Source organism: Rhinoderma darwinii, chromosome 3, assembly GCF_050947455.1.
Source record: "Rhinoderma darwinii isolate aRhiDar2 chromosome 3, aRhiDar2.hap1, whole genome shotgun sequence".
Taxonomy (NCBI): domain Eukaryota; kingdom Metazoa; phylum Chordata; class Amphibia; order Anura; family Rhinodermatidae; genus Rhinoderma; species Rhinoderma darwinii.
Window position 1 is genome coordinate 27,370,138 of NC_134689.1, and position 27,492 is coordinate 27,397,629.

General features: G+C 40.0%; 1 protein-coding gene across 1 annotated transcript in view; it reads left to right on the forward strand.

The window, feature by feature from the left end:
• PDGFRB (platelet derived growth factor receptor beta) overlaps window positions 1-25,902 on the forward strand; it is a 124,527-nt gene extending 98,625 nt beyond the window's left edge. The window contains exons 13-23 of the mRNA XM_075856176.1: window positions 2,381-2,485; window positions 2,582-2,692; window positions 4,740-4,893; window positions 5,417-5,580; window positions 6,652-6,770; window positions 10,919-11,041; window positions 15,365-15,476; window positions 19,363-19,462; window positions 19,936-20,041; window positions 20,213-20,442; window positions 22,000-25,902. Of these exons, the coding sequence (XP_075712291.1) occupies window positions 2,381-2,485; window positions 2,582-2,692; window positions 4,740-4,893; window positions 5,417-5,580; window positions 6,652-6,770; window positions 10,919-11,041; window positions 15,365-15,476; window positions 19,363-19,462; window positions 19,936-20,041; window positions 20,213-20,442; window positions 22,000-22,156 (1,481 nt within the window). The 3' untranslated portion in view covers window positions 22,157-25,902. The remainder of the gene's footprint in view (window positions 1-2,380; window positions 2,486-2,581; window positions 2,693-4,739; window positions 4,894-5,416; window positions 5,581-6,651; window positions 6,771-10,918; window positions 11,042-15,364; window positions 15,477-19,362; window positions 19,463-19,935; window positions 20,042-20,212; window positions 20,443-21,999) is intronic.
• The last annotated feature ends 1,590 nt before the right edge of the window (window positions 25,903-27,492 follow it).

A 27,492-nucleotide genomic window follows, 5' to 3' on the forward strand; every position in this document is an offset into this window, starting at 1 on the left:
TATACTCTGCTGCTGCTGCATAACCACAGGTATACTGCATTTGTTTTCCCCCAGTCTATTGAAGGAAGGGAGTGGGGACACTTATATTTTGATGAAATTTACAAAGATGTATGATATTAACTTTTTTATACTGAAAAAAATGATTAAAAAAAATAATTATACAACCCATCAAAGGGCAAATTCCAAAAACATACTGATAGGCTTATTGGCGTGCGTGCGTATCGATTTGGTACTAAAGCAACATAGACGCAAGATATTCAAATTCTCATAAGGCTGTGAAAGGTGAATTTCCGTGGCAAGTGGGGGCTGTAGTTCGCACTGTATTGGGCACTTGGCTAGAAATTATTGGGGTATGTGGATGGCATTCCTTTTTTTTCAATGCATGGTATGTAATTTTTTATAATGCAAATGTGCCAGAAAACTGTCGTGACTATGTAACTATGTGATTTCCATGATTATTTAGGGTATTTAACTCTAGTCAGTACACATCCAAGCGTCTAGTCTAATATATTGTAATAATTACATTTGATTATAAGTTCTCTTAGTTTCATTTATTTACTGGGCATTGATCTGTCGCACGTGAGTTCATTAATTGTATTCTTAGAAATTCTCATTATTTCACACACAAAAAATGGTCCCCATTCAGTGAACTGTGTAATATGTCATTTCAGCACAAATGCTCACAGCCATACGTATCAAAAGGTTCAAACTTCATTTTCTATAACCATTGAATCCATTTAATAATTAACGGGCTCTTACCCCCAAAAAGTTATCTGTAGATATTTGCCCCTGTGATGTCTCTTGTGTAGGGTCTATTATTATTTTATTCAGTAACAGATCCTTAATGGCATATAAATCTGATTCGTTCCACTTATTTCCTCATTGTTTCTGCTGTGTAAGCGTCAGTAATTCTGGCACTATAGTCAAGAACCAGAGAACTCAGGATGAACAGGTGATACAAGATGGGAGGGAGCTGTAAGGCAATTACATTAAATAGTGGCGTACTTACTAAAAGATCAGGGCACGTACTTGCTATGGGGTTTGTGGTGGGACGGGAGCAGTTACTGAATTTCTTCATAATACTGTTAAGGATCTGCCAGGCACAGCTTCTGTATCTACGCCCATAGGTAATCAGTCTGCACCTGCTTCTATGTCTGTGAGACTGACTCCATCTTCCACCACTCAGGATGGCAGGCTTAGGAGTGGGAGAGCCTATCACAGCCTGGCCAGACGGAGCTAGCTCCCGCCCTCTGTCTATTTATACCTGCCTTTCCTGTTCCTCCTTGCTTGTGATTCTTCTTGTGATTCTTCTCGTTTGGTTTCCTGGCCCTGCTGCAGCTTCTTGAACTATTTGACCCTGCTTCATATTGACCCTGGCTTACTGACTACTCTCCTGCTCTGCGTTTGGCAACTCGTACACTCCTGGTTTGACTCGGCTTGTTCAGTACTCTCCTGCTCTGCGTTTGGTACCTCGTACACTCCTGGTTTGACTCGGCTCGTTCACCACTCTTTTTGCTCACGGTGTTGCCGTGGGCAACTGCCCCTTTTCCCTTGCTTCTGTTTGTCTGTCGTGCACTTATTGAGCGTAGGGACCGTCGCCCAGTTGTACCCCGTCGCCTAGGGCGGGTTGTTGCAAGTAGGCAGGGACTGAGTGGCGGGTAGATTAGGGCTCACTTGTCTGTTCCTTACCCCCAACATTACAAATACTGGTTACCTACAGCGGCCTCAGGGGTACTCTTTGTATACAGATTTTGACAAGGAGTTAAGTTTATGGGGTAGATGTTACGCCCCCTGAGGATTGGTTTAGCTCGGTCAGGTGCCATATTCCTAGATTATATAAGTCCCCTCCTCTAGTAGGTGGGTTTCTTTTCCCATCGGGAAGAAGAGTTACAACTCCCATTGATTTTAGAACTTGCTGTATAAATCCATAGGCAGTTAGCTCCCCCTAGTGGTGGCTGCATGCAGCCAGAATTATATAATTTATTAAACTACAAACTGCAGAGCTCTCATAAACAGATATATTATAAATTTAACCAACACAGAATTTTGGACCTAAGAACAGTATGGTAGACATTAACTTTATTAAAGGCGTAGTACATTTGACAGAGGTATCAGTGGGGCCTGTGGTGTCTTGCTATGGAGCCCTATTATTTCTATGTACACCCCAGATGAAGAATCCAGCAGAGATCTGTAAATGCCATATATAGGGTACATTTGAGTTATAAGCGAACCGCACCAATGTATTCTGTTTTTAGGTTGGTCTGGAACTGGTTAAGAACCAAACACACATACACAGACATTTATATAAGATGTGAAAAACCCGTAGTCACGAAAGAGTTCATTGCTGTAATAATTCAGCTTCTTCAATTATTATTTTCAGGCCGAACACTTGGATCTGGAGCATTTGGCAGAGTGGTAGAAGCTACAGCTCACGGATTAGGACACGCTCAGTCAACCACAAAAGTAGCTGTAAAGATGCTGAAATGTGAGTTATGAAGAATTTTTCGTGCCCGGGATTATGGAGTTTTTCTTCCTTCCTTCTAAAATAAATTTTTTGTCTGTAAATTCTGCTGTTTTGCAGCCACTGCTCGGAGCAGCGAGAAACAGGCTCTTATGTCCGAACTGAAGATTATGAGTCATCTCGGTCCACACTTAAATATTGTCAACTTATTGGCTGCATGCACCAAAGGAGGTAAATACAGGTGTTCATCCTCGAAATATCATCTGACCCCTTAGAGAGTGCTGTGGTAACAAACACAAGTTAGTGCCTGCATTTTCTAACTATAGGGAGACTCCTCTGATCTCTATTAAAACGACTTCCTTGGGGCCTGTTCACATCTGTGTCCGTCTTTCCGTTGTTCTTCGTTAGATGAGCAAAACAACGAAAATACGTGTGTCGGTTCTGTTGCAATGACAGACACCATTGTCGCCCGACGGAACCCATCGACTTTTATGGTGTCATGTTGTCCGTCAATTTACCGGAAAACATAGCACAGCATGCTGCGCTATTGTTTTCGGTACTTTTGGTCCCTAATGGAGCCGCTAATGCAGATGTGAAGAGGCCCTTAGTAATTGCAGGAAAAATATTAGGAAAAACATTTTTGTAGGTTAGGTAATACTTGTAAATTCACCGCCTGAAAGAACGATTAAAATTTACTTTATTAATTTGAAATTAATAAAGTATATTTTAATCGTTCTTTCAGGCGGTGAATTTACAATTTAACTGAACGACATTCTATATCAGGTTATACAGTGAATAAGTTAGGTAATACTTGGATCCATTCGATTAGATTTGATTAGATCCATCTCAAGATCCTGTAGGTACAGATTATCTGGCACCGTAAACTCCGCCCATCAAGTAGGCCACACCTACAATCACATATAGCTTTAAAATATTTGTTGTCTATTAAAAAATAAAGCAGAACATTGCATTGCTTCTCACAACATATTGCGCCCCCTGCAGTGTTCCTCTTGCCCCTTTCTTGGTGTCCTCCTCCCACTCCCACAATAGGGTTATTGAATGATTAACATATAATTATACACAATTTGTATATGAAAATATACTGTTTAGTGTATTCATATGTGAATATTCCCTTGAGCAGACGCTCCTTCCTCCAGATCTGCCTATAGACATATGACTACTATGGCTATAAGTAAATCCGGTCCTGATGAGATCATTTATGGAGCTTATAAAATCCAGACTAATTCATATTAGGCAGATACAATTTTTAATGAGCCGGTATGTAGAATATAGATATACCCCTGGTTAGGAGAATTTATAATAATACATCAAGTTTAGACTTTTAAAGAGGGCCTGTCAGCTCCCCTTGACATGTCTGTTTTAGTAAAAACTTGTATTCCACATGAAATGACAATGCTGGAGCATATTTTCTTAGAACTCTGCATTGGGCTGTTCCTCTGTTATTCCGTCTGGAAATTTATGAATAAATTGACAACTGGGTGTTACCAGTTAGGGGTGTCTCCCTGCACTGACTGACATTGTCCAATCAGTTCTGACGGTATCAATCTGTGTGTTAGGAAACGTCTATCTGGTTAAGATTACCATGACTACTAGTCTAGCTTCTGGGCGGTTCTGGTTTTAGTTGTTGTGCCTATCGCACTTATTTTTCTTTCTTCCTATCTGATTGGAGGGTGGAGTATTTAAATCTGGGTTGGTTCTGTTTTATTTGCTTGTGAATTTCCTTGCTACATGTGTTTGATCAAGCTTCTGACTATACATTTGACTATTTGGCCTTTTTGGAACTGGACCTCAGCTTGTCTCTGAATTACCCTTTGCTTACTGATTTGGACTTTCTGCTCCCGGATGGTTTTGACCTCTACAATTCCTGATATCCCCCAGCTTTGTTATTTGGACTTTCTGTTTACCCTCTGTCTGTCTTGTTATCTGTTCTGGTTTTGCCTGCATTGCACCTCTTATCCAACACCGAACTCTGTTAAAACAACCTTAGTCCTATGCTGCAAAATCCAACCTACCTTGCGGTGGGCTTTGGCGAAAACCATAGAGTAGCCTTAGACTCTGTTGATCAGTGTTGTGACAGATTTGGGGTGGCGTATTTACTTGCACGCTCATTCATTAAGGTCAATTTACGTGCAGAAAAATTCTGCATCATGTAGATGACACTTGATAAAATCTCATCTACATGGCTGATGCTTTAATCCGCTGCATTTCCATCCTGTGTTCAGGGGGCCTTAGTGTTTTATTATATTTTTTTTATTAGGACCTATATACATAGTAACAGAATACTGCCGGTATGGAGATCTTGTGGATTATTTACATAAGAACAAACATACTTTCCTCCAGTACTATGCTGACAAGAGCCGGAAGGAAAATGACGTCTACAGTAATGCATCCACGGGGGAAAGAATGTCAAGGTAGAACTATTAACTGTATAAATCTACTGTTATCCTATGGAACTCTATTATGTGTAATGATCATTTATCAGGGTATAAGACTAATAAGATGGGTGGACCAAACCAACTCAACAAAAATCATCAGTGGGTTGGTTTGGTCCAGCATGAACATGAGCACATAGCTAGACCAATCCAAACCAATGTTTACATTTTTAGGGCTATACCGATGACATCAGGGTATAGGAAATCAGATCTTCAAAATGTTTACACTTTTGGACCAAGCCATTGCTCAGAACACTGGAGATAAGACTATAATGTCTAATAGTCAATCAACCATAGCATTAGACTGTCCCTAGCATAAAACCTAAGAGCTTCATTTTGTACTCATGTTTATATTTCTTACAACACTTTCAACTTGAACTTTCTTTAGTATCGAAGTCTACTTCATTGTCCACGCAGGTTTTTTTCCGTGTTGGTTTCATGTCCTGAGCCAACTATCTGTCCAAATAGCCACATTACGCTGATTCTTTATCTTCTCTTCTAGTCACATTACAGTTTCTGTAGAAAGTGATGGTGGTTACATGGATATGAGCAAGGATGACATTTACTATGTACCAATGCTGGACCTTAAGGATGAAATCAAATATGCTGAGATAGAACCCTGCAACTATGGAACCACCTATGAACTCGAAAATTACTCCAATTCTGGTCAGTAATGCATCATAGAAGACAATCCAAGTGTATTTTTAGAACATATTTTTATCCATTTTACAAAAAGTTTAAAAAACAATAGGGAAATATTTAAAGGGATTGGCTAAGAATACGAAATTGTCTACTTTTTCCTAGAATCAGCCCCTTTCCTGTCCATATGCTTTGCCCGGTATTCAATTCAAGTGAATGGGGCTGAAATAAAATACCAGATACAGCCTAGGGGCAGGAGTGGCGCTGTTTCTGAAAAAAATCCTAATCTCAGACAACCCCATAAGCAAGTAAATACAAATGGGAAATCTTTCATAGACAGGGGTGTTTGATACTCAAACTGAGATCAATGACTGATGGTGAGACATTACATAAGATTTGCATAATTACATAGTAAAGTTGAAAAAAATAAAATCCACCTACTATTGTTTGCTACCTACAATTCCTCTTCCTAATTTCACATTCAGCTTAGATAGTAAACATACACTATATGGCCAAAAGTTTGTGGACACCCCTCTTAATTATTCAGTTCTGGTGTTTCTGATGCAACCTTTGCAATCAGGCGCATAAAATCAAGCACACAGCCATTCAATCTGCATAGAAAAGCATTACCGGAAAGCTCAGCGATGTTAAACATGTCATTGCCCAAATAGGACATATAGTATGGAAAGGAATTGACTTCATAATATGAAGTGTAAGGCCTCATGCACACGACCGTAGCCGTGTGCACGGCCGTGATTTTCGGGTCGGCCGGCTGCGGACTGTCAGCCGCAGGCCGCCCGCAAATCGTGGGACATGCACATGGCCGCGGCCATTGTTTTCAATGAGCCCGGACCGCAGAACCGGGCCGTAATAAGACATGCCCATTCTTTCTGCGGTCCGGGCTCCCGGGCCGTGCACGGACCGCAAAAACTACGGTCGTGTGCACGGCCCCATAGAAAAGAATGGGGCCGCAATTCTCCCGTGGATTTTCGGGGGAATTGCGGCCGCAAAAACACGGTCGTGTGCATGAGGCCTAATGCTCATAAATACTGAATATTAATTAAAATATTTTTTTTTACCTAATATATTTTTCTGAAGCTCCAGAAAGGACAAGTTATTCCACTGTAATCAATGAATCACCGGTCCTCAGTTTTACTGATTTAATTGGAATCAGCTACCAAGTTGCCAATGGAATGGACTTTCTTGCTTCTAAGAATGTAAGTCACTGCAACGTCACTTCATAGATAAACAATTTTACATTAATGGCCTCTTGAAGTGCCAACCACAAGACGGCTCTTCCTGGTTTTAGTCAATGCCCCAGGGAAGTTTGGCATTTGACCCCTTTTAGCTCTGCTAAAACGTTTAAAGGTAGAGGTGAAACATGCGCCCAAATGATAAATTTGTAACAGGGCCTTTCATATACCATGTGCCATTGATAATACTGGTGTCTCCTTGTGTGGCAGATGAGCGTTTGGGCCCCTAAGGAACCAAGGCCTAGGTGCGAATGCTACCTCTGCACTCTTATATTGATGCCCTTGTTTAGAGGATTCCATGAGGGGAAGTGCATATTTGGCAAGCTACCCTTCCCCCTCATCAGCACTTTGGGATGACATTTAGTAGTCTTTCACCGAAAAGTTCATTGTTATTAGAACATACAAGATGTAGTCAATGTAAAGGAGCATGTCTAAATGACAGGTTTCCAGTCACATTGCACTATGTAAGCCTAGCCTATGTATATACTCGAATTCTCTGATTCTTATACGTGACCATTAAGGTGGACTGTTTAGTTCCCCTAATTCTATTAAGCCATGCTGTGGTCTGCTCATGTCTTCATTGGAATGTAAACAATGATCTGTAACCAGAATTTATTAGAATTGAACCAGTATTTATCTGAATGTAACCAGTATTTATCACAATTTACCTAGTATTCATCAGAATTTACCTAGTATTCATCAGAGCGTAATCAGTATTTATCTGAATGTAACCAGTATATAACAGAATTTAACTAGTATTCTTCAGAACTTAACCAGTATTCCTGTACTCCTCAGAATCTTACTAGTATTTTTCAGAATTTAACTAGCATTCATCAGAACGTAACCAGGATTCATCAGAATCCTACTAGTATTTTTCATAATATAACCAGTATTCATCAGAATCTAACTAGCATTCATCAGAATGTAACCAGTATTCATCAGAACATAACCAGTATTCATCAGAACGTAACCAGTATTTTTTGAACATAATCGATATTCAGCAGAACGTAACCAGAAGTCATCAAAATCTAACTAGTATTCATCAGAAAGTAACCAGCATTCATTAGAAGGTTATCAGTATTCGTCAGAACGGAATCAGTGTCAATCAGAACGTAACCAGTATTCATCAAAATCGAACTAGTATTCATCAGAACATAACAAGTATTTATAAAAATTTAACCAGTATTCATAATAACGTTACCAGTATTGATTAAACCGCATACAGTATTTATCTAACTGGCATTCATCAAAATGTAACCAGTATTCCTCAAAATCTAACTAGTATTTTTCAGAATGTAACCAGTATTCATCAAAACATAACCAGCATTCATCAGAACTTAACAAGTAATCATCGAAAGGTGGCCAGTATTTATCAGAACGTAACCAGTACTCATCAGACCATAACCACCAGTACTCATCGGACCATAACCACAGTACTCATCAGAACATAACCACCAGTACTAATCAGAACATAACTAACAGTACTCATCAGAACATAACCACTAGTATTCATCAGACCATAACCGCCATTATTCATCAGTTCATAACCACCAGTATTCATCAGACCATAGACCACCAGTATTCATCAGACCATAGACCATAACCACCAGTACTCATCAGACCATAACCACCAGTACTCATCAGACCATAACCACCAGTACTCATCAGACCATAACCACCAGTACTCTTTAGAACATAACCACCAGTACTCAGAACATAACCACCAGTACTCATCAGAGCATAACCACCAGTATTCATCAGACTATAACCACCAGTATTAAGAATGACCGTAGACCATAACCACCAGTACTCATCAGAACATAACCACCAGTACTCATCAGAACATAACCAAAAGTACTCATCAGACCATAGACCATAAACACCAGTACTCATCAGAACATAACCACCAGTATTCATCAGACCATAACTACCAGTACTCTTTAGAACATAACCACCAGTGCTCAGAACATAACCACCAGTACTCATCAGACCATAACCACCAGTACTCTTTAGAACATAACCACCAGTACTCATCAGAGCATAACCACCAGTATTCATCAGACCATAACCACCAGTATTAAGAATGACCATAGACCATAACCACCAGTACTCATCAGACCATAACCGCCAGTACTCATCAGACCATAACCACCAGTACTCATCAGACCATAACCACCAGTTCTCATAAGAACATAACCACTAGTACTCATCAGAACATAACCACCAGTATTCATCAGACCATAGACTATAACCACCAGTATTCATCAGACCATAGACTATAACCACCAGTACTCAGAACATAACCACCAGTACTCATCAGAACATAACCACCAGTACTCATCAGAACATAACCACCAGAACTAATCAGAACATAACCACCAGTATTCACCACACCATAACCACCAGTATTCATCAGAACATAACCGCCATTAATCATCAGAACATAACCAGTACTCATCAGAATATAACCGCCAGTACTCATCAGAACATAACCACCAGAACTAATCAGAACATAACCACCAGTATTCACCACACCATAACCACCAGTATTCATCAGAACATAACCGCCAGTACTCATCAGAACATAACCGCCAGTATTCATCAGAACATAACCACCAGTATTTATTAGAACGTAACCAGTACTCATCAGAACATAACCACCAGTACTCATCAGACCTTAACCACTAGTACACATCAGAACATAACCACCAGTACTCATCAGAACATAACCACCAGTATTCATCAGACCATAGACTATAACCACCAGTATTCATCAGAACATAACAACCAGAACTAATCAGAACATAACCACCAGTATTCATCAGAACATAACCGCCATTAATCATCAGAACGTAACCAGTACTCATCAGAATATAACCACCAGTACTCATCAGAACATAACCACCAGAACTAATCAGAACATAACCACCAGTATTCACCACACCATAACCACCAGTATTCATCAGAACATAACCGCCATTAATCATCAGAACGTAACCAGTACTCATCAGAATATAACCGCCAGTACTCATCAGAACATAACCACCAGAACTAATCAGAACATAACCACCAGTATTCACCACACCATAACCACCAGTATTCATCAGAACATAACCGCCAGTACTCATCAGAACATAACCGCCAGTACTCATCAGAACATAACCACCAGTATTTATTAGAACGTAACCAGTACTCATCAGAACATAACCACCAGTACTCATCAGACCTTAACCACCAGTACTCATTAGACCATAACCACCAGTACTCATCAGACCTTAACCACCAGTACTCATCAGACCTTAACCACCAGTACTCATCAGAACATAACCACCAGTATTCATCAGACCATACACTATTACCACCAGTATTCATCAGACCATAGACTATAATCACAAGTATACATCAGAACATAACCTAACCTCCAGTATTCATCAGAAAATAACCACGGTATTCATCAGAACGTAACCAGTACTCATCAGAATATAACCGCCAGTACTCATCAGAACATAACCACCAGAACTAATCAGAACATAACCACCAGTATTCACCACACCATAACCACCAGTATTCATCAGAACATAACCGCCAGTACTCATCAGAACATAACCGCCAGTACTCATCAGAACATAACCACCAGTATTTATTAGAACGTAACCAGTACTCATCAGAACATAACCACCAGTACTCATCAGACCTTAACCACCAGTACTCATTAGACCATAACCACCAGTACTCATCAGACCTTAACCACCAGTACTCATCAGACCTTAACCACCAGTACCCATCAGAACATAACCACCAGTATTCATCAGACCATACACTATAACCACCAGTATTCATCAGACCATAGACTATAACCACAAGTATACATCAGAACATAACCTAACCTCCAGTATTCATCAGAAAATAACCACCGGTATTCATCAGAACGTAACCAGTACTCATCAGAATATAACCACCAGTATTTCTCAGAAAATTAACACCAATATTCATCAGAACATAACCATCATTCCTCAGGACGTCTTCAGGTTATCAGGACTATTGTTAAACTTGCATCTTGTTAGTTCAGTTTGATAATTGACTAAGTATTGTCCATATGTGTTAATCCACAGTGTGTTCACCGTGATTTGGCAGCAAGGAACGTATTGATCTGTGAGGGAAAACTAGTGAAAATTTGTGACTTTGGGTTAGCCAGAGACATTGTGAGAGACTCCAACTACATTTCCAAAGGCAACGTAAGTTGTTTTTTTTTCAATGCCTATTTTCCAATTTCTCCTTATTGAAAATGGTCTTTGAGTTATTCATAGCTCTTTTATTAAGAAGCACAATGATCCCACATTAAGACCCAGCCTACGTCTTTCTCTTCCTGGCACCTGGGATCAGAAGTGTTGGTATCATGTATGACTACGCATTACTTGCCCTTCTACCATATGTAAGGGATAACACCAGATCTCCACAAGAGAGTGGAAATTTAAGGTTTGTCACCCATCAGCCATATTTTTCATTGCTAATCAATAACCTTAATTTAGCCATTTTTACTTGACTTTCCTTTTAAGCAAAAACCAAGCCTATCTAAAAAATCCATATTAAAGAACCCAATAGAGATAATTAATGATGTTATGTATTTTATTTTTTTTAAAAAGTCTTTCAAAAGCTGTTTACATTTAATTGATAGCAAATAAAGAATTCCAAATTGCTATTAGGATAAACTCCTTTGTTGTAGCTAGGCCTGGGGCAATGATTCCGTTTGCTGCCCTAGCACTGTGCTAAGGCCAGTAAGAGATAGGTCTTATTTAGGACCTGCAAAGTCACCTTGACTCAAATCTGTTCTGTATTTAGTGGCCATTCCTCCTTGAGCTGTAGATCTAATTAATCCTAGGTAGACAATTTTCTTAAAGAGGATCTGTCACATACTTCACTTAAATGTATTCCACTGCGTGCAAATTTCTATTTTTTTGCACAAACCGTGAAATGTTTATGTATTGTTATATTTTCAAAATAAAAATCTTTGATAAAGAAAAAAAAAACTACAGAGCCAATACGCAACCTGTGAACATGCGCTAGTTTGGTATTTTCATAGTGATGAAAATGCTCAACCCTTGCTGGCTCAAACTTTTTTTTTTTCTTTTTACAAGCTTCTACAACTTAAAAAAAAAATAAAAAAAAAAAAAGAGGATCTGTCACAAGTTTAGTAATGCCCTATCTCCTAGCTTATCTAAAAGGTGCTGTCACACTGATAATGCTAGTGAAAATTGTCCTAAAACGTTTTTCTAAATATGTAAATGAGCTTTTATTAGACAAGTGGGTGTCAACACCAGCGACTCTCCTGCTTGAGAAAGGCTCGCATTGAGCTGAAACGTTGCACACACGTGGAATAAAAGGATCTTCATTTTGAATATTTGGTAGTGCTGTCTCAATTTCTTTTTGTTCTGACTGAGGGGTCATTTTTGGACTGTGACCTAGGAGACGTGCACCCGCTTGAAAAAATTGTCCTGTGCTGCTGATCTGTTCCTAGCGACTCTCCTGAGGTGGAGCTACTTTACAGCCTTTAACACTGTCCTATCAGCATGAAGCTGCTTCACACAGTGTGAGAGACTGAGGCTGGAGGGAAGGGGGATCACTTCAAACAGCCATATTGGGCTGTGGACCACCTAGAATAGTGGTTCTTGTAGCATATGAAAGAGGAGATTCTAGTCTTTCATATGACACTAGGATCGCAGTTCTAGCTGTGACACAACCGGAGATATCGCCAGTTGAATACACAGTCAGGAATGGAAGCTGTATACTATATGATCACGCTGTGTTGCAGGGCAGGGAAGGGGGAGAAGCTGTATACTGATTGGACAGCGTCATACAGGAAACACTACACCGCCCAGAGAGAAAGGAAAGAGTCACCTCCTATTTGGCTATTAGAGCCACATTAGCATTTAGAAAAATGCTCATAACTTTGCAAACAATAGACCTTTTACAAAACAAATCAGCAGCAAAGCACCTATTAGATTAGTCTCTTCAATGTCACATTGAAGAGACTATGGCTGCTAAGCAATGTATAACTAGCAACTAGTCTGTATTAGCAGAGGCTGGATTGGTACTATGTTAATAGCAGAGGAGGCAGAAAGCAGCTTAGCAGCAGGCAAGACATACCATTCCACAACCCAGATTGCAATATTAATCAGATTTTTTTTTAAATAAATAGGAATAGAAAATCGCCTTTGGGTAAATTTTACACGTGGAATTTTTGGCACATTTCTGTAAAAAAATGTTAGTAAAAGGTTTATTTGGGTGATATGGGTGCTAATAAACTTGGTCCTTAAGTAAATGCAGCAATAATTTAGGACTTTGTTCAAGTCTCCACTATCTACTTTTTCTTGTTCTTAAGGCAGAGTTCACACAGAGTTTTTTGCAGGAGGAAAATTCTGCCTCAAAATTCTGTTTGGGATTTTGAGGCAGATTTTGTTCTTCCTGCACGTCGTTTGCCGCGATTTTAGCTGTGTTTTTCAATCGCGCCCATTGAGTGCAACAGGCAAAAAAATCAGCGAAATGAGTGGTCAGAGGCGTAAACGAGCGAAGATAGGGCATGTACCTTCTTTCACCCGCGAGGCGGTTTTACCGCTCGCGGGAGAAACACCCCCCCCCCCCCTGCCTCACATTGAAATCAATGGGAGACATTTTCGGCCGAATTTTGACGAGTTTTGCGGAGCGGTTTCCACGCCAAAAAGCTCGTCAAAATACTCCGTGTGAACAGGGCCTTAGTTTCCTTTCTTTGAACTTTATAACTTTAAATATTGTGTTATGTATTGCTTTATGGCTTGCCTCCTACACTTCTTGTTTAAAATGAAGAACACGTCTGAAACTTTCGTAAGCAGAAGTATATGGTATACATTGTGCAATACAATCTAGAATAAAGGCTTCCAAGTTTCATTTCAACATGACATTTTGACGAGTGTGTATGTGTGAAAACTATTTAAAATATAGACACACATATATATTATATAGTACTAAGGCTATATAACATTTAATCACCTGTGGCACCTTTACCTAAAGTTTTACGGTATACCACTGGCTACACTGACACAATGTTAAATATATGTAATAGCCACATAGTGGTGAGATGTCTGTCTGTAAGACTGAGTACCATACATGGATTCTTATATTGCACTGGGTACCATACATTGTCATAGCTATACGGGGTGTAGTGATTGCTGTCACGTATAAGCCCATGTACCAAATGAGAATAGCTCTATTATAGCGTTGTAAAGTGTTTTATAATAATTGAATGTAATAAATGTAGACAGCACTATCCTTGATAACGGAAGCCGTGGCGCCTTGCCGGATTCATCCTATGAAGGATCTAAATGGCGCTGGAGCTACCCCATTGATGGTTCCATCGATGTCTCCTTTGTTTTGACGGTAAGAATAGTGCGCCATGCAGCGCTATTCTTGGCGTCAAAAGTGATAGCACTGCCAAATGTACACCTTTTAAACATATATAATAGATTCTAATATTTCCTAACATTAGAATCCCCACCCAAGGGACATTTTAAAGGCTATGTACACCTTTGAAATAGTTGTTTGTTTTTTTTAAATAAAATTGTCCATCAGTGGGATTGGTGCACATTTTATTAAAAAATATTTTTTACTTTTTGAGATACAGCTGCTTTGCGTCCTGTATACAAAGAAGCTGTATAGTTCACTAAGACCTGAATCTGTCAGGTCTGCGGGACTGGTGGTTCAGTGGCTGGATCCACTTGTTATCGATCACATCTAAGTTATAAACCTAGATATGATCAATAACAGCTTAATTCTGCATGTCAGAGACACACAGGACCTGCTGACCCTGAACCCATCAGTCCCGCGGGACTGACAGATACAGGATTCAGCAGAAGATACAGCTGCTCTGTATACAGGATGCAAAGCAGCTGTATCTCAAACAGTAAAAATAATTTTTAATAAAATGTATTTAGAAAGTTGCACCAATCATACTGATGGACAATTTTATTTTAAAAAAAAAGAAACGATTTCAAAGGTGTACATAGTCTTTAAGCCCTGCCCTGATTCGTAAGAAACACCCATTTTAGAGTATATTTGCATAGCCCTCCCTTTAAAACCCATTTCGCAGGACGATCCCATGATATATGGGAATGTTGAGAGGCAGGAATTCTACATAGGGCAGAATAATTGCAAAAAAAACAGCACATTACTATTGAGAGGGTGGCCCATAAACAACAAGCTATACCTCTGGTTCATTGAGCAACATGTTATAGCTGTCACCAGATACGGCATTATCTTCTAAATGGCTAGTATAGATTGAAGAGGAAGTGAACACAGACGTCATAGCGCATAAAGATATAAAAAGGTGATCATGATGGCGCCAATAGTTGCTATCGTTGGGAATATTAACCTTTTATAGAAATCTGTTACTCAATATATTAATTCTTGCACATTAATTGAAATTTTTTGTTTTGATTGAACTTCTGTTTTTAGATAATCCTTAATGTGTAAAACTCAACATGTATTTCAAGTTTTATAACTGCTCGAATATATTTTGTTCATTGTAGACATTCCTTCCTCTGAAGTGGATGGCACCCGAAAGCATTTTCAACAATCTGTACACAACTCTCAGCGATGTCTGGTCATTTGGAATCCTTCTTTGGGAAATATTCACATTGGGTAAGACGAATGTTGATCATAAATTAGGGCCACTGTGAAAATACAATGAGTTTGGTAAAATGACTAAGTTACAGGCAACTTGAAATAATTATGAGAATTCTTACCAGGTCATTACCATCTCTACAGGGAAACAATGAGGGTGCAGGATGGTCATGATTTGAACGTGACCATAGTGCCACCAAAAGAAGCCCTAGCCTTCATTGGCGTGCTGGGCTTACAGCTGTACTTTGAGACAATGGGAGTGATGTACAAAAAGAGTAAATTTAATTTCAATGTTGAACATAGAGAAATTCTGCAAAAATAGTTCCGCTCCGACTACCATTTGGGGTTTCTGCCAGCTTTTCCAGAATTGCTGCTTCAAAACAATACCAGCAAATCTTGATAAACTCCATTTACTTTAATGGGATCCATTTGAACACATGCCAGGCATATAAATGGAAGCCATGACACTAGTGTGGACAAAGCCTTAACTATGCAAAAATGCACACTGTATGAAGAAATTGTAAAACCTGAGAACAATTATGACAGGTATTTGCATCAATGAAGAAAAATTACGTTCCCTATCCATAAATATAAAGCTTGAGACATGGACCCTTTGATCTCATTCACAGTTTTTAAAAACGAAGTGTGAATCTTAACCTGTTCCAGACCACCGGCTGAATATAAAAGTCTAGTGATCGGGGTACTTAAAACTTGCGCCATAGTATATTTACGGCGCGGCTGCTTCTATCTTCTCAGATAATTTCTACATAGCGCTCAATGAGTGCTGTGTATAGAATAGAGGCAGCCGGGTCACGTGATCACCTGGTGCCATTAGTGGGAGGCTGCTGCAGGGTCTAACTAGACCCAGCTCAGCCCTGTTAGTGACAATAGTCACTATAATAGGGCTGATTACCCCTGCTGTGCAGCCCGTTATATTGGAAAAAAATGGTGTAAAATAAAAATTAAATAAAATAAAGTCCCCCAAAGTCATTTTCTGACCTTTGAGGGACAGACCATAATAATAAGAAAATAAAAGTAACATAAAGTGCAACAAAACTTAATAATAAGTACACGTAAAATACCCACCCAAAATAAACATACCCCCTCGCCAATCATTGTAACACTAGCCCTTACCATATTACCCTAAAATAGACATGTAATATATCAAAATTTATGGTAGACAATGATCATCACAAATATAAAGAATATTTAAGGGTAAAACTATATTATTACTAGAAAAATGTATCTGAAAAGTTAAAAATCATATTTATTTATTATTTTATTATTTATTTATTTTCAAACTTTAAGCCTAGACAGGCTCCACACAGCCTCCAGACTGAACCCTTGCATAGGCCAGCGTGACACAGTGACGTCATCACACCGGCCCGCGCAGTGACTCCGTCCCAGCATCTTATAGGCTGCAGGCCTAACGTGGCCTTCAGCCTATAGAATTTAATTATCCTGCGCCCCCCCCTGTGCTAACGACGCCACCGGGCATGAGGGGGTGCATGCCACCCGTCCCATAAATGTTATGTGCCAGGCGGCACGGGCCCCCTCATGCCGCGAGCCCCGTAGCAGCCACTATGGCTGCTATAGTGGGGCATGGGGCCCTGAGAGGATGGGGGCCCTGGGTAATTGCCAAGTTTGTCCCCCCTAACGCCGGACCTGTTTGTTTTAAGGGTTCCCTGATAATAAGCTGATGACAGAGTGCCCTGCTTCTGTAATGTATGGAGGAACCTTAAAGTGTTTAATTATGTATTGTGCAGTTCTCATTGAAATAAAAGGGATCAATGGCTTACATACTGTATCATATAGGCCAGGGGTCTCAAGCACGCGGCCCGCGGGCCGCATGCGGTCCCTGGGGCTGTCATCTGCGGCCCGCGGGACACAGAGCCGCTAGTATCTGCTCTGCTCCGAGACTCTGGAATTCCCTGACATCGCTGTCCACATATGAACAGCGATGTCTGGGGCTTCCCCAGAGCCGGAGTCCCGAGCAGAGCGCTGGTGTCGGCTCTGCTCCGGGACTATGTGGAATTCCCTGACATCGCTGCCCATATATGGACAGTGTGTCAGGGTCTTGCCCAGAGCCGAGCAGAGCGCTGGTGTCGGCTCTGCCCCTGGACTCTGTGGAATTCCCTAACATCGCTGTCCACATATGAACAGCGATGTCTGGGGCTTCCCCAGAGCCGGAGTCCCGAGCAGAGCGCTGGTGTCGGCTCTGCTCCGGGACTCTGTGGAATTCCCTGACATCGCTGCCCATATATGGACAGTGTGTCAGGGTCTTTCCCAGAGCGGAGTCCCGGGCAGAGCGCTATTATCGGCTCTGCTCCGGGACTCTGGGGAAGCCTCTGACATCGCTGTCCATACATCGACAATGATGTCAGGGGCTTCCCCAGAGCAGGAGTCCCAGTGATGTCAGGAACACAGCTGGAGTCCCAGGAAGAGCCTACTAGCGCTCTGCCTGGGACTCCAGCTCTGGGCAAGCCCCTGACATCACTGGGGCAGCCTCTACAGAGGGCACTGGGGCAGCCTCTACAGAGGGAACTGGGGCAGCCTCTACAGAGGGCACTGGGGCAGCCTCTACAGAGGGCACTTTGGCAGCCTCTACAGAGGGCACTTTGGCAGCCTCTACAGAGGGCACTGTGGCAGCCTCTACAGAGGGCACTGTGGCGTTATCTACAAGTGGGTATGTGACAGTATCTGAAGAGGACACTGGCATTATCTAGGGGTGTGTTGCATTATCTACAGAGGGCACTGTGGCCTTATCTACATAGGGCACTGTGGCCTTATCTACAGAGGGCACTCTGGCCTTATCTACAGAGGGCACTCTGGCCTTATCTACAGAGGGCACTGTGGCCTTATCTACAGAGGGCACTGTGGCCTTATCTAGGGGTGTGTTGCATTATCCACAGAGGGCACTGCGGCAGCATCCACAGAGGGCACTGCGGCAGCATCCACAGAGGGCACTGCGGCAGCATCCACAGAGGGCGCTGCGGCACTATCTAAAAAGGGGCTGCCCAATCTTGACATGTGTGCTAACTGAGCCGCCGGACTGCATTTAGCGACACTTAAACTGGAAAGCTGGATTGTTGAAATAAGCACATGGAGAAATATCTCAAATTTTAAACCTAGCGCTATTATTATAGTAATGTAGTATTATTATTATTATTATTATTATTATTATTATTATAGTAATATAGTGTTATAGTAGTTCAAATAACTGATTGATTAACAATAATTTTGTATTGTATCAAATTTTAAAGTAATGCGGCCCGTCAACTTCCCATTTTTCCTATATGCGGCCCACTTACCCGGCCGAGTTTGAGACCCCTGATATAGGCAGTCCATACAGCAGCTACGGGGCACTTGAAAAGAGGGGGCCCAGCCCTGTAGGACTCTCCTCCACAAAAGAATAGCAAATAAAGGGATGGAGAATTGGTGCAAGGGACATGGAGGGGAGGATACCAAGCTTTTCTGTCCTGGGTGGCTAAACCCAGAACCATAATCGGAGTCCCCTTTTGATCTTTTCTATGGGGACCCTCTCTTCTACGTATACCACTGAATGGGTTGTCTGTGAAATTCATGAATGTGACAGGTCCTTTAGAGAGAGAGAGATGGTCTCAGTAGCTGCTCTTTTTTTTCTGGATAATAAATCGGGTTACTGAATGGGGCACCCCCATCTATTAATTAAGAATAGCCCTATAGAGGGTTTGAAAATGAATTGTCTATACCAAACAACTCTCAATGCACACTGCAAAAAAAGTATTTCCTCCTCTAAAATGTCCCCATGTTATTTTTTGTTCATATACCGCAAGTTCAGATCAACAATTTGCATCTAGAATTATATATACAGGACTCACAGTGTTTTGATGTATAATTGCTAATATATTATTTATTATTATAGGTGGAACACCATACCCTGAATTACCAATGAATGAACAGTTCTACAATGCCATAAAGCGAGGCTATCGGATGTCTAGACCTTCTTATGCCTCAGAAGATGTGTAAGTTACAACAAATTTAGATTTTCATCTTTTAATTTTTATTTTTATAAAAAAATAATAAAAACCTTTTTAGAAAAGCAAGCAAATACACGTGTATCATACATAGAAAACAGGGGGTCAGTGGTTACCACTGTTACTATGAAGCACTAGGGTCCTGAGTTCAAATCTAACAAAGGGTGACATCTACATAGAGTTTTCTCCTGCGTTTTCGTGGGTTTACCCTGGGTATTTTGGTTTCTTCTCGTACTTCAAAAACATACTGATAAGTTAGTTGACTTCCCTTTATCGGTGCTTGTTTACACGGCCCACAGCCCAACCAATGATTACAGTACTTAGTATATGGTCCACATATTGCCCTTATGTTAAAACCATGTAAGGGCGTACTTACAATATGTGTGTATATATATATTTAATGTTTTGACTATAAACTTCTTGAGCCTATTTAAAGAGTAACTGAAACTTTTTCTTTACAGCTATGAGATTATGCAGAAATGCTGGGATGAAAAATTTGAGAAGAGGCCAACTTTTTCCAGTTTAGTGACTCTGACAGGAAACCTTTTAGCCGATGGCTACAAACAGGTATATTGTGCATTGTAATTGATAGAAAATTTGCATGACTTATTCCACACTCAACAAGACGCATAACTTTTAGCAGTAAGAGAGGGGTAAAAGTGGATAAAATATTCGAAACATTCCCTAAGTTTGAACACAAATGTGATAATAATGTAATTTTTCTTCTATGTTTTATAGCGATACAAACAAGTTAATGAAGAATTTTTAAGAAGTGATCACCCTGCTGTGGTTCGTGTGAGGCCCCAAGCAGCTAAAATAAATAACCCTGTTTATGAAGGAGAAAGTATCTCAAATATTCTATACTCAGCTGTGCAACCAAATGGCAGCGATTACATTATCCCTCTGCCTGATCCCAAGCCTGAGGACTCTGATAATGTGCTGAATGAGAACTCAGAGAGTCGACCAAGGTAAAGAAGACATTCAGAAATGGCATTTTAGAATAAGATTGTGAGTCAACCAGGATGAAACGGTGTATGCCCCTAACCCTGTGTCTCCTATCATTACCTCTGCACCCTCTTACCTCCAGGACATCTCCCATGCCTCTCCCCTCCTCTCCGATAGCTTACCACAGGCCATTTGACATTATTCAAATCTCAAATAGGTCCTAGGCACTTTGTATGCCGCTGTATGGTGCCGAGTATGGTGCCGACCCACGGCACTGTATTACGGAGATATACCGGATTCTTCTAGGGTAATATACCTCCTTATCAGTGTTCCCTCTAAGCTGTGCACTCTGGAAAGGAAAGGGTTACAACAACATTTTACTAAAGTCAATACATTTTTTTAACTCTGTTATTTCCAGAGTGCACAGCTTAGAAGGAACCAGGGGTCTATAATACGGCATCCAATGGAGCGTGTGTCTGTATACCTCTGTATTAAATTAGAGGCATACAAAGGTAGAGTGTGGCCCTATCGATTACTATGGGTGCAGTATTATGGCTCATTACAACTTGGAGGTTGTACAAAGACTTAATACACCCTAGGGAAATGTATCATGTACTAAATATAAGTATGTAAGAGATAAGTGTTTATTATTATTTTTAAACATTGTAGTTATTCATTTTTTTCCCTGGGGGCTACCATGTTCTTGTATTGTCTGTAAGGATAGTGCAGCAGGATTTGCAGCTGCAATGAATGTGAGTTAAAATTGCATAGTATGCTATCTATGGAGCCGGAAGCAGATGGCTCCGTACATTGCATAGCGGTCGTGCTGCAGAACTGCAGCTCTGCTCCTATTCACAGCAGCTCGGCTGCTATTCTGTGATCTAAGCGAACTGCTTCTGGCATGGACATCCGGTGCCCGGAGGCCACCGAAGCAGCTGATCAGTGCGGGGTCCGGGTGTCGGACCCCCACAGATCATATACTGATGACCTATCCTGTGGACAACCCCTTTAATGTTCATAAAGGTGTCAATAGACTAGTACAGTCTCCAGGAAGTGATGGAGTACAGCCCTCTTTTCCAGAGACCAGGGTGTGACAGGGAAAATGCCTGCAGAGCATATATATATATATATATATATTATCTGTGTGTATAATATATAGTGTTGCTATCCTGCCTTTATCTAGGCCTCGAGCAGTACAATAGAGCTGTCATTAAATCCCCAGCCCCCTAATGATAATGAGATGACTCTTCTGATATGCCCCAGTCTACACAGCAATACTGACAAGAAAGCTGCAGAAGACAGGAAATGTCAGGATATTGTGTGTGCTCTAGTGGCCATTGTGAAAACGTCAGTATTTCAGGATTTTTTTTAGATGGAGAGTCATATAAAATATAAAAGAAAGGCACCATCAAAATTATTAAAAAATATATATTATATATATATATATATATATATATGTATATATATATATATATATATGTAATAAATAATTTAAATAATTTGTGATTCTAATGTTCAATTTGGATAACAGAAATGTAATTTCAGCTAATGGTATATATATGTATGTATTTAATACCCAGCTCTACACTTCAAGAAGGCAACACATCTTCTACGATTTCCTGCGACAGTCCTCTGGAGCAGCCAGAACAAGAGGTGGAGAGTGATATCCAGAGTGATATCCAGAGTGATATCCAGCTAGTCGAGCAAGTGCACGATGTGGAGGAAAGCTTTCTGTAGAAGATACCAGCAGAAAGGACCTTACTTTACTATGGAACATGGCACAATGTACTGTTCGGAATAAATATTCCAACTTTATGCGATAATGTCAACCGGACTTCAATGTTTTTGTGAAGACCAAAAAATATTTACCTGCTCTAAGATCTACTCCAGTCTTGGTACATCCCTGGGAAGTTTCCCATGAATTTCAAAGGCACATCCATAATGCCAGAATAAACCAAAGATCAAAAACTACTATGCTAAAAAAAAAAAAACTTTTTTATTATAAGATCTAAGTGCAATATTGAACAGCAAATTAATGCACACATATCTGGAGAAGACCACAAGAAGAACAACTTTTCTAAGTACTTTCGTCAGATGCCTAAACTCATTGAAGCCAACCATTTTGTGGCTAAAATCAAAGTTCCCGTCTGGTCAATGTGATCCAATATTACCAGCAGGGCACTAGACAGTTGGTATGGGATTTTTTTTTTTAACCGGTCTAAGATTGCACTGGTGTCTGCACTGTAACAAGAGAGTTGCACATCTGTAGCATTGTGACTATGTATATTTAGGTTCTTCAGAAGACTTCAACCATAACTTCCTATGTCCCCATGTCTGGAATAGACTCTATCTTCAGAGCAGAGTAATAGCGACCAATTATAAATGTAGCTACATCTAGGAGTTGACTAACCATGTGGGCATTCGGCCCATGGCCAAGATACCCACAGCCTCTGGGTCAGAAACATTAAAGTCTAGGTGCAGGGCCTGCAACCTGTTAACCAGGTTCGAGCGTATAATAAATTTAGTGGATGGTAAGAGGCCCGTGACCATTATTGCCCAGACCCCTTTCAGTCTGTCCCTGGCTACATCTATATTTATAAATGGAGTTTATTTTTTTTCTTACTCAGCACTATATTAACAATTTCATTTTGGAAATATAATGGTATGGTGACGGCTGGACCGTCCACCAAAAAAATAAAAAATATTATGGGTGGGAAGTTATAGCCATAGATACAAGCTAGCGTTTTGTCTGTCTGTGACTGACTTGTTATGCTTAAGACCAGTGCTGTCCATATATTTTGTATTTTTATGTTGCATGTTACATTTTATACTACACTTATACTGAAAAAAAATATCAATGTCATGAAATATATTGCAATAGTTTATGTAAGATATATCTATATTCTAACTCGAAATGCAATTTACAATGCCAGTTATTTTACACTAGGTGTTCTTTTCCCACCATCTTCAAATCTCGCATCCTACTGTTGCGACATTTCTCTTGGAACGATTGAGGTGATGTAGCCGTGCCCACCTCGAAGCAGGGAAGAGGTCTACTACTCATTCTGATCTCATTGCTCTGCTTCTGTGTTTAAAATTGTCCAGCTATATGTTTTTTAACATTATTTTAATTTTATTTTATTTTTTTGTCAAACCATCCCGGGTTTAATAGCAGAAGAGCTTACATTAATACATAAATATGAATCATGTTTTTTTTTCTGGTCAATATTTGTATGTTCCTCCAGTGATTCAGAATTTCTTTGTATCCGGACTTCCTGCAAAACTACAATGAAAACACAGTGGAAAATAAGCTGATGACTCTTAGCATAGTTTTGAGTTGTTTCTTATATTGATAAGTACAATTAATAATAAGTTTATATATGCATTTTTGCACCTACGGTAGCAGTTTACTGCTAAAGTAAACCAGAATAAGGCCTAATGCGCACGACCGTAGCCGTGTACACGGCCCGTGTACACGGCCCGTAATTGCGGCACGGACGGCCATGGAGTTTCATTGGCGGGCCACCCGCAAATCACAGTCCGTTCACACATTGATTTCAATGAGCCCGGACCGCAAACGCAGACCGTATAATGACTTGTCCTATCTTTTTGCGGTCCGTATTTTCAGCCAATGTACGGACCGCGGAAACCATAGAAATGAATGGGTAAATTGTGGCCACAAAAACATGGTTGTGTGCATGAGGCCTAACACATTTCACAATAATGTGCACCTTTAAATGCCGGGTTGCTGTCCTGTTTTTGAAAACTTAGTGGAAAGAAAAAGAGAGAAGTTAGTACATGGTCTGACTTGATGGCATAATTTGTAGCTCCTGAACGCCAATGCAAAATCTGAATTAGCGTCCCCGACCTACTATGTGTCACTTACAACACTGTAATCTTCTTATGTGGCAGAGGGTCCTTTGGGCTCCTCCGGCACCAGGGCCTGAGTGCTACCTCTGAACCCCCTATAGCTATGCACCTGGGCAGAGCAAGTATATGAGGCTGTAAAAAGGCAGAATTAGTTGCTGTATGGTATAATAGCTCCATAATACAGCATCCAATAGAACATGCGGTTAATTTCCTACAGAATCAACAAAAAGCCTCAGTATGCCCCCCATATGTTACCGGAGCCACACAGTAGTACAGTAGAGACCCATAGAAGCGTTTGGGTGCCACATTACATCACCTTATAACTCGGCGGTATTGAGCCATTAAAAACCAGTGTGCGTGAGCCCTGAGGGTATGTTCACACACTGTGTTTTCAGGTGTATTTCAGGGCGTTAACGCTCCGAAATACTTCTGGAAAAAACTGTAGCTGAACGCCTACAATTATCTGCCCATTGAATTCAATGAGAAAAACGGGGTTTCGTTCAGACGGGGTGTTTTTTTACGCTGCCGGTTTAGAAAACGCTGCGTAAAAAAAACACCTCATAAAAAGAAGGAGCATGTCACTTCTTGAGCCGTTTTTGGAGTTGTTTTTCATTGTGTCAATAGAAAAACAGCTCCAAAAACGGCTCAAAAAAATGCCTGAAAAAACTTTTTCAGCTTAAAAAATGGCTGGAAATCAGAGGTTGTTTTGTCTGAAAACAGCTCCGTAATTTTCAGCCATTTTTGACTCAACATGTGAACATACCCTTACCCTTAGCAACACGAGACCACAACCTTCATCTTTTTTAGTTTAGGTGTAATTCGTTTCTCCACTTTTTCTTTGCATTAGTTTTGATTAATGGCACCCTTTACATAGACCCGTGCTTATCTACTATTTTTTAATGGTACTGTGGCAAAATCTAAATTTATATATTTTTGTTAGCTGTTTTAAACCGTATATGATTGTCCATTTTTTTTTATTGTTGTACTATATTATATTTTGATGATGTACCCTCTCAGCAAAGAGCATATAGCATTATACAATACTATATCGTAATTTACAATATTAGCAGAATATCATAATAAGGATACAAAAATAATATAAATTTGTATTTCACACTATACATCTTCTTTATGCAAACAGAATACGTTTAGATTAAAAATGGGAAGAAAAAAATATATGTGGCAATATTTTTTATTTAGGGTGATGATTGCTCAATTCTTACAGCAGGAAAAAATATTGTGCAATAACCCACAGTGTCTGGGGAATATCTTTGCACTAGGATTACTGTATATTTAGACTTTGATATATTTTTACATTTTATAAACTACTTATTGAAATAATGACATCTATAATCCATCTAAGTGGACGAATGTTTCTAATGTCAAATCAGATTAATAGAAATGTTTTTAAAAAATTTATTTTGATTTTATACTTCCCTAATCACACATCTAGTAATTCAAGGATAAAATCCATTTCCCTAAAGTGAATATTGGTTTAATGCGAATAGTTATGAATGATTATGAGAATTAGATAAAATGAGAAAAATAATTATTAATTAATATTATAATTAATTATTCACATCTGCATCAGGGCTCCGTTCCGTTAAAATTTTCTGTCGGAACGGAGCCCTGACTGACACAAACGGAAACCAGAGGTTTCCGTTTCCATCACCATTGATTTCAATGGTGATGGATCCGGTGTCAATGGTTTCCGTTTGTCTCTGTTGTGCAGGGGTTTCGTCGTTTTGACAGAATCAAAACGACGGAACCCCTGCACAACAGAGACAAACGGAAACCATTGGCACCGGATCCGTCACCATTGAAATCAATGGTGATGGAAACGGAAACCTCTGGTTTCCGTTTGTGTCAGTCAGGGCTCCGTTCCGACAGAAAGCTCAGACGGAACGTCGGAACGGAGCCCTGACGCAGATGTGAACGCAGCCTAACATTTAATTGCACATACATAAAAATGTAAATGGTTAATAAAAAATAAATAATAAAAGTATTCCAATATCCTTATTTCGGCCATGGCTTATAATCTAGTTACTCGTATAATCAAAAAGTAATAATGGGTGAGATTTAGCAAATCTTAGGGGAAAGTTATAGGGAAAATATGTTTTGATGTTCTCCAAAAAAGTAAGGCCCTTTCACACGGCAGTATATAGGTCAGTATTTGGAAGCCAAAACTAGGAGTGGAACCTACACAAAGAAAAAGTATAATACAAAGATTTCCACTTCTTCTGTGTTTTGTACCCACTCCTAGTTATGGCTTACAAGTACTGAAGCAAAATACTGACGAAAAAACTGCCATGTGAAAGTGGCCTAAGGCTATGCTCACACGTCAAAATATAATGGATGAAAAATTTGACGCGGAATTCAAAGGAGCGCATTACTCGCAAATGTTTGATGCAGATATCCAGTTTATGTGCCACTAATTGAAATAGGAGGCAGTTAGTGAGTAAATTTTACGTGGATTTTAAAGTAGAATACACGCTGAAATCCGCATAAAACGTTGTGTGAACATACCCTAAGGCTGGATTTAAACATGAAGTTTTTGTGGTAGTTTTTTAATGCATTTTTTGAGCCAAACACTTGAATGGATAAAAAAAAAATTATTAGACCTTGTTCACATGGCGTGTAGTCGACGCGCTTTTGACATATTTTCAGCGCCAGAAAAACGTGTCAAAAATGCATGCTTTAAGCTTCCCATTGACATCAATGTGAAAGCGAATTGTGGTACATACGACGTGGCTCTTTTTACACGTGCGTGTTTAAAAAACGCGTTGTGTAAAAAAAGCAGAAAATGTTCCTAATTCCTGTAGTCAACGGGAGTGCTAATTACGTGCCAAAGAAACGCGCCAAAAACGCACACAGAACGCGTCAAAAACGCCTGTATTTTAAAAAGCACTTTACAAAAGCGAAGGAGTTTTTTACACGTTTACACTTCGGGGTTTTTGAGCACCGTGTGAACAAGGCCTTAAGGAAAGACTGATACGTCTCCTCTCTTTTGTATCCACTTCTGGTTCAAACAAATGTATCAGAAACTGGCACAAGTTGGACGGTAACGGAATCATCATCCACATCAATGTGTACATCCTTACTGGCTTGAATGGGTGTATGTACTGGATACGTATCGTTTTTAATGTATTTCCTTGTCGTTTTTTGCTGTGTATTTTGTTGTGGGTGTATTTTTAATTTTTTTA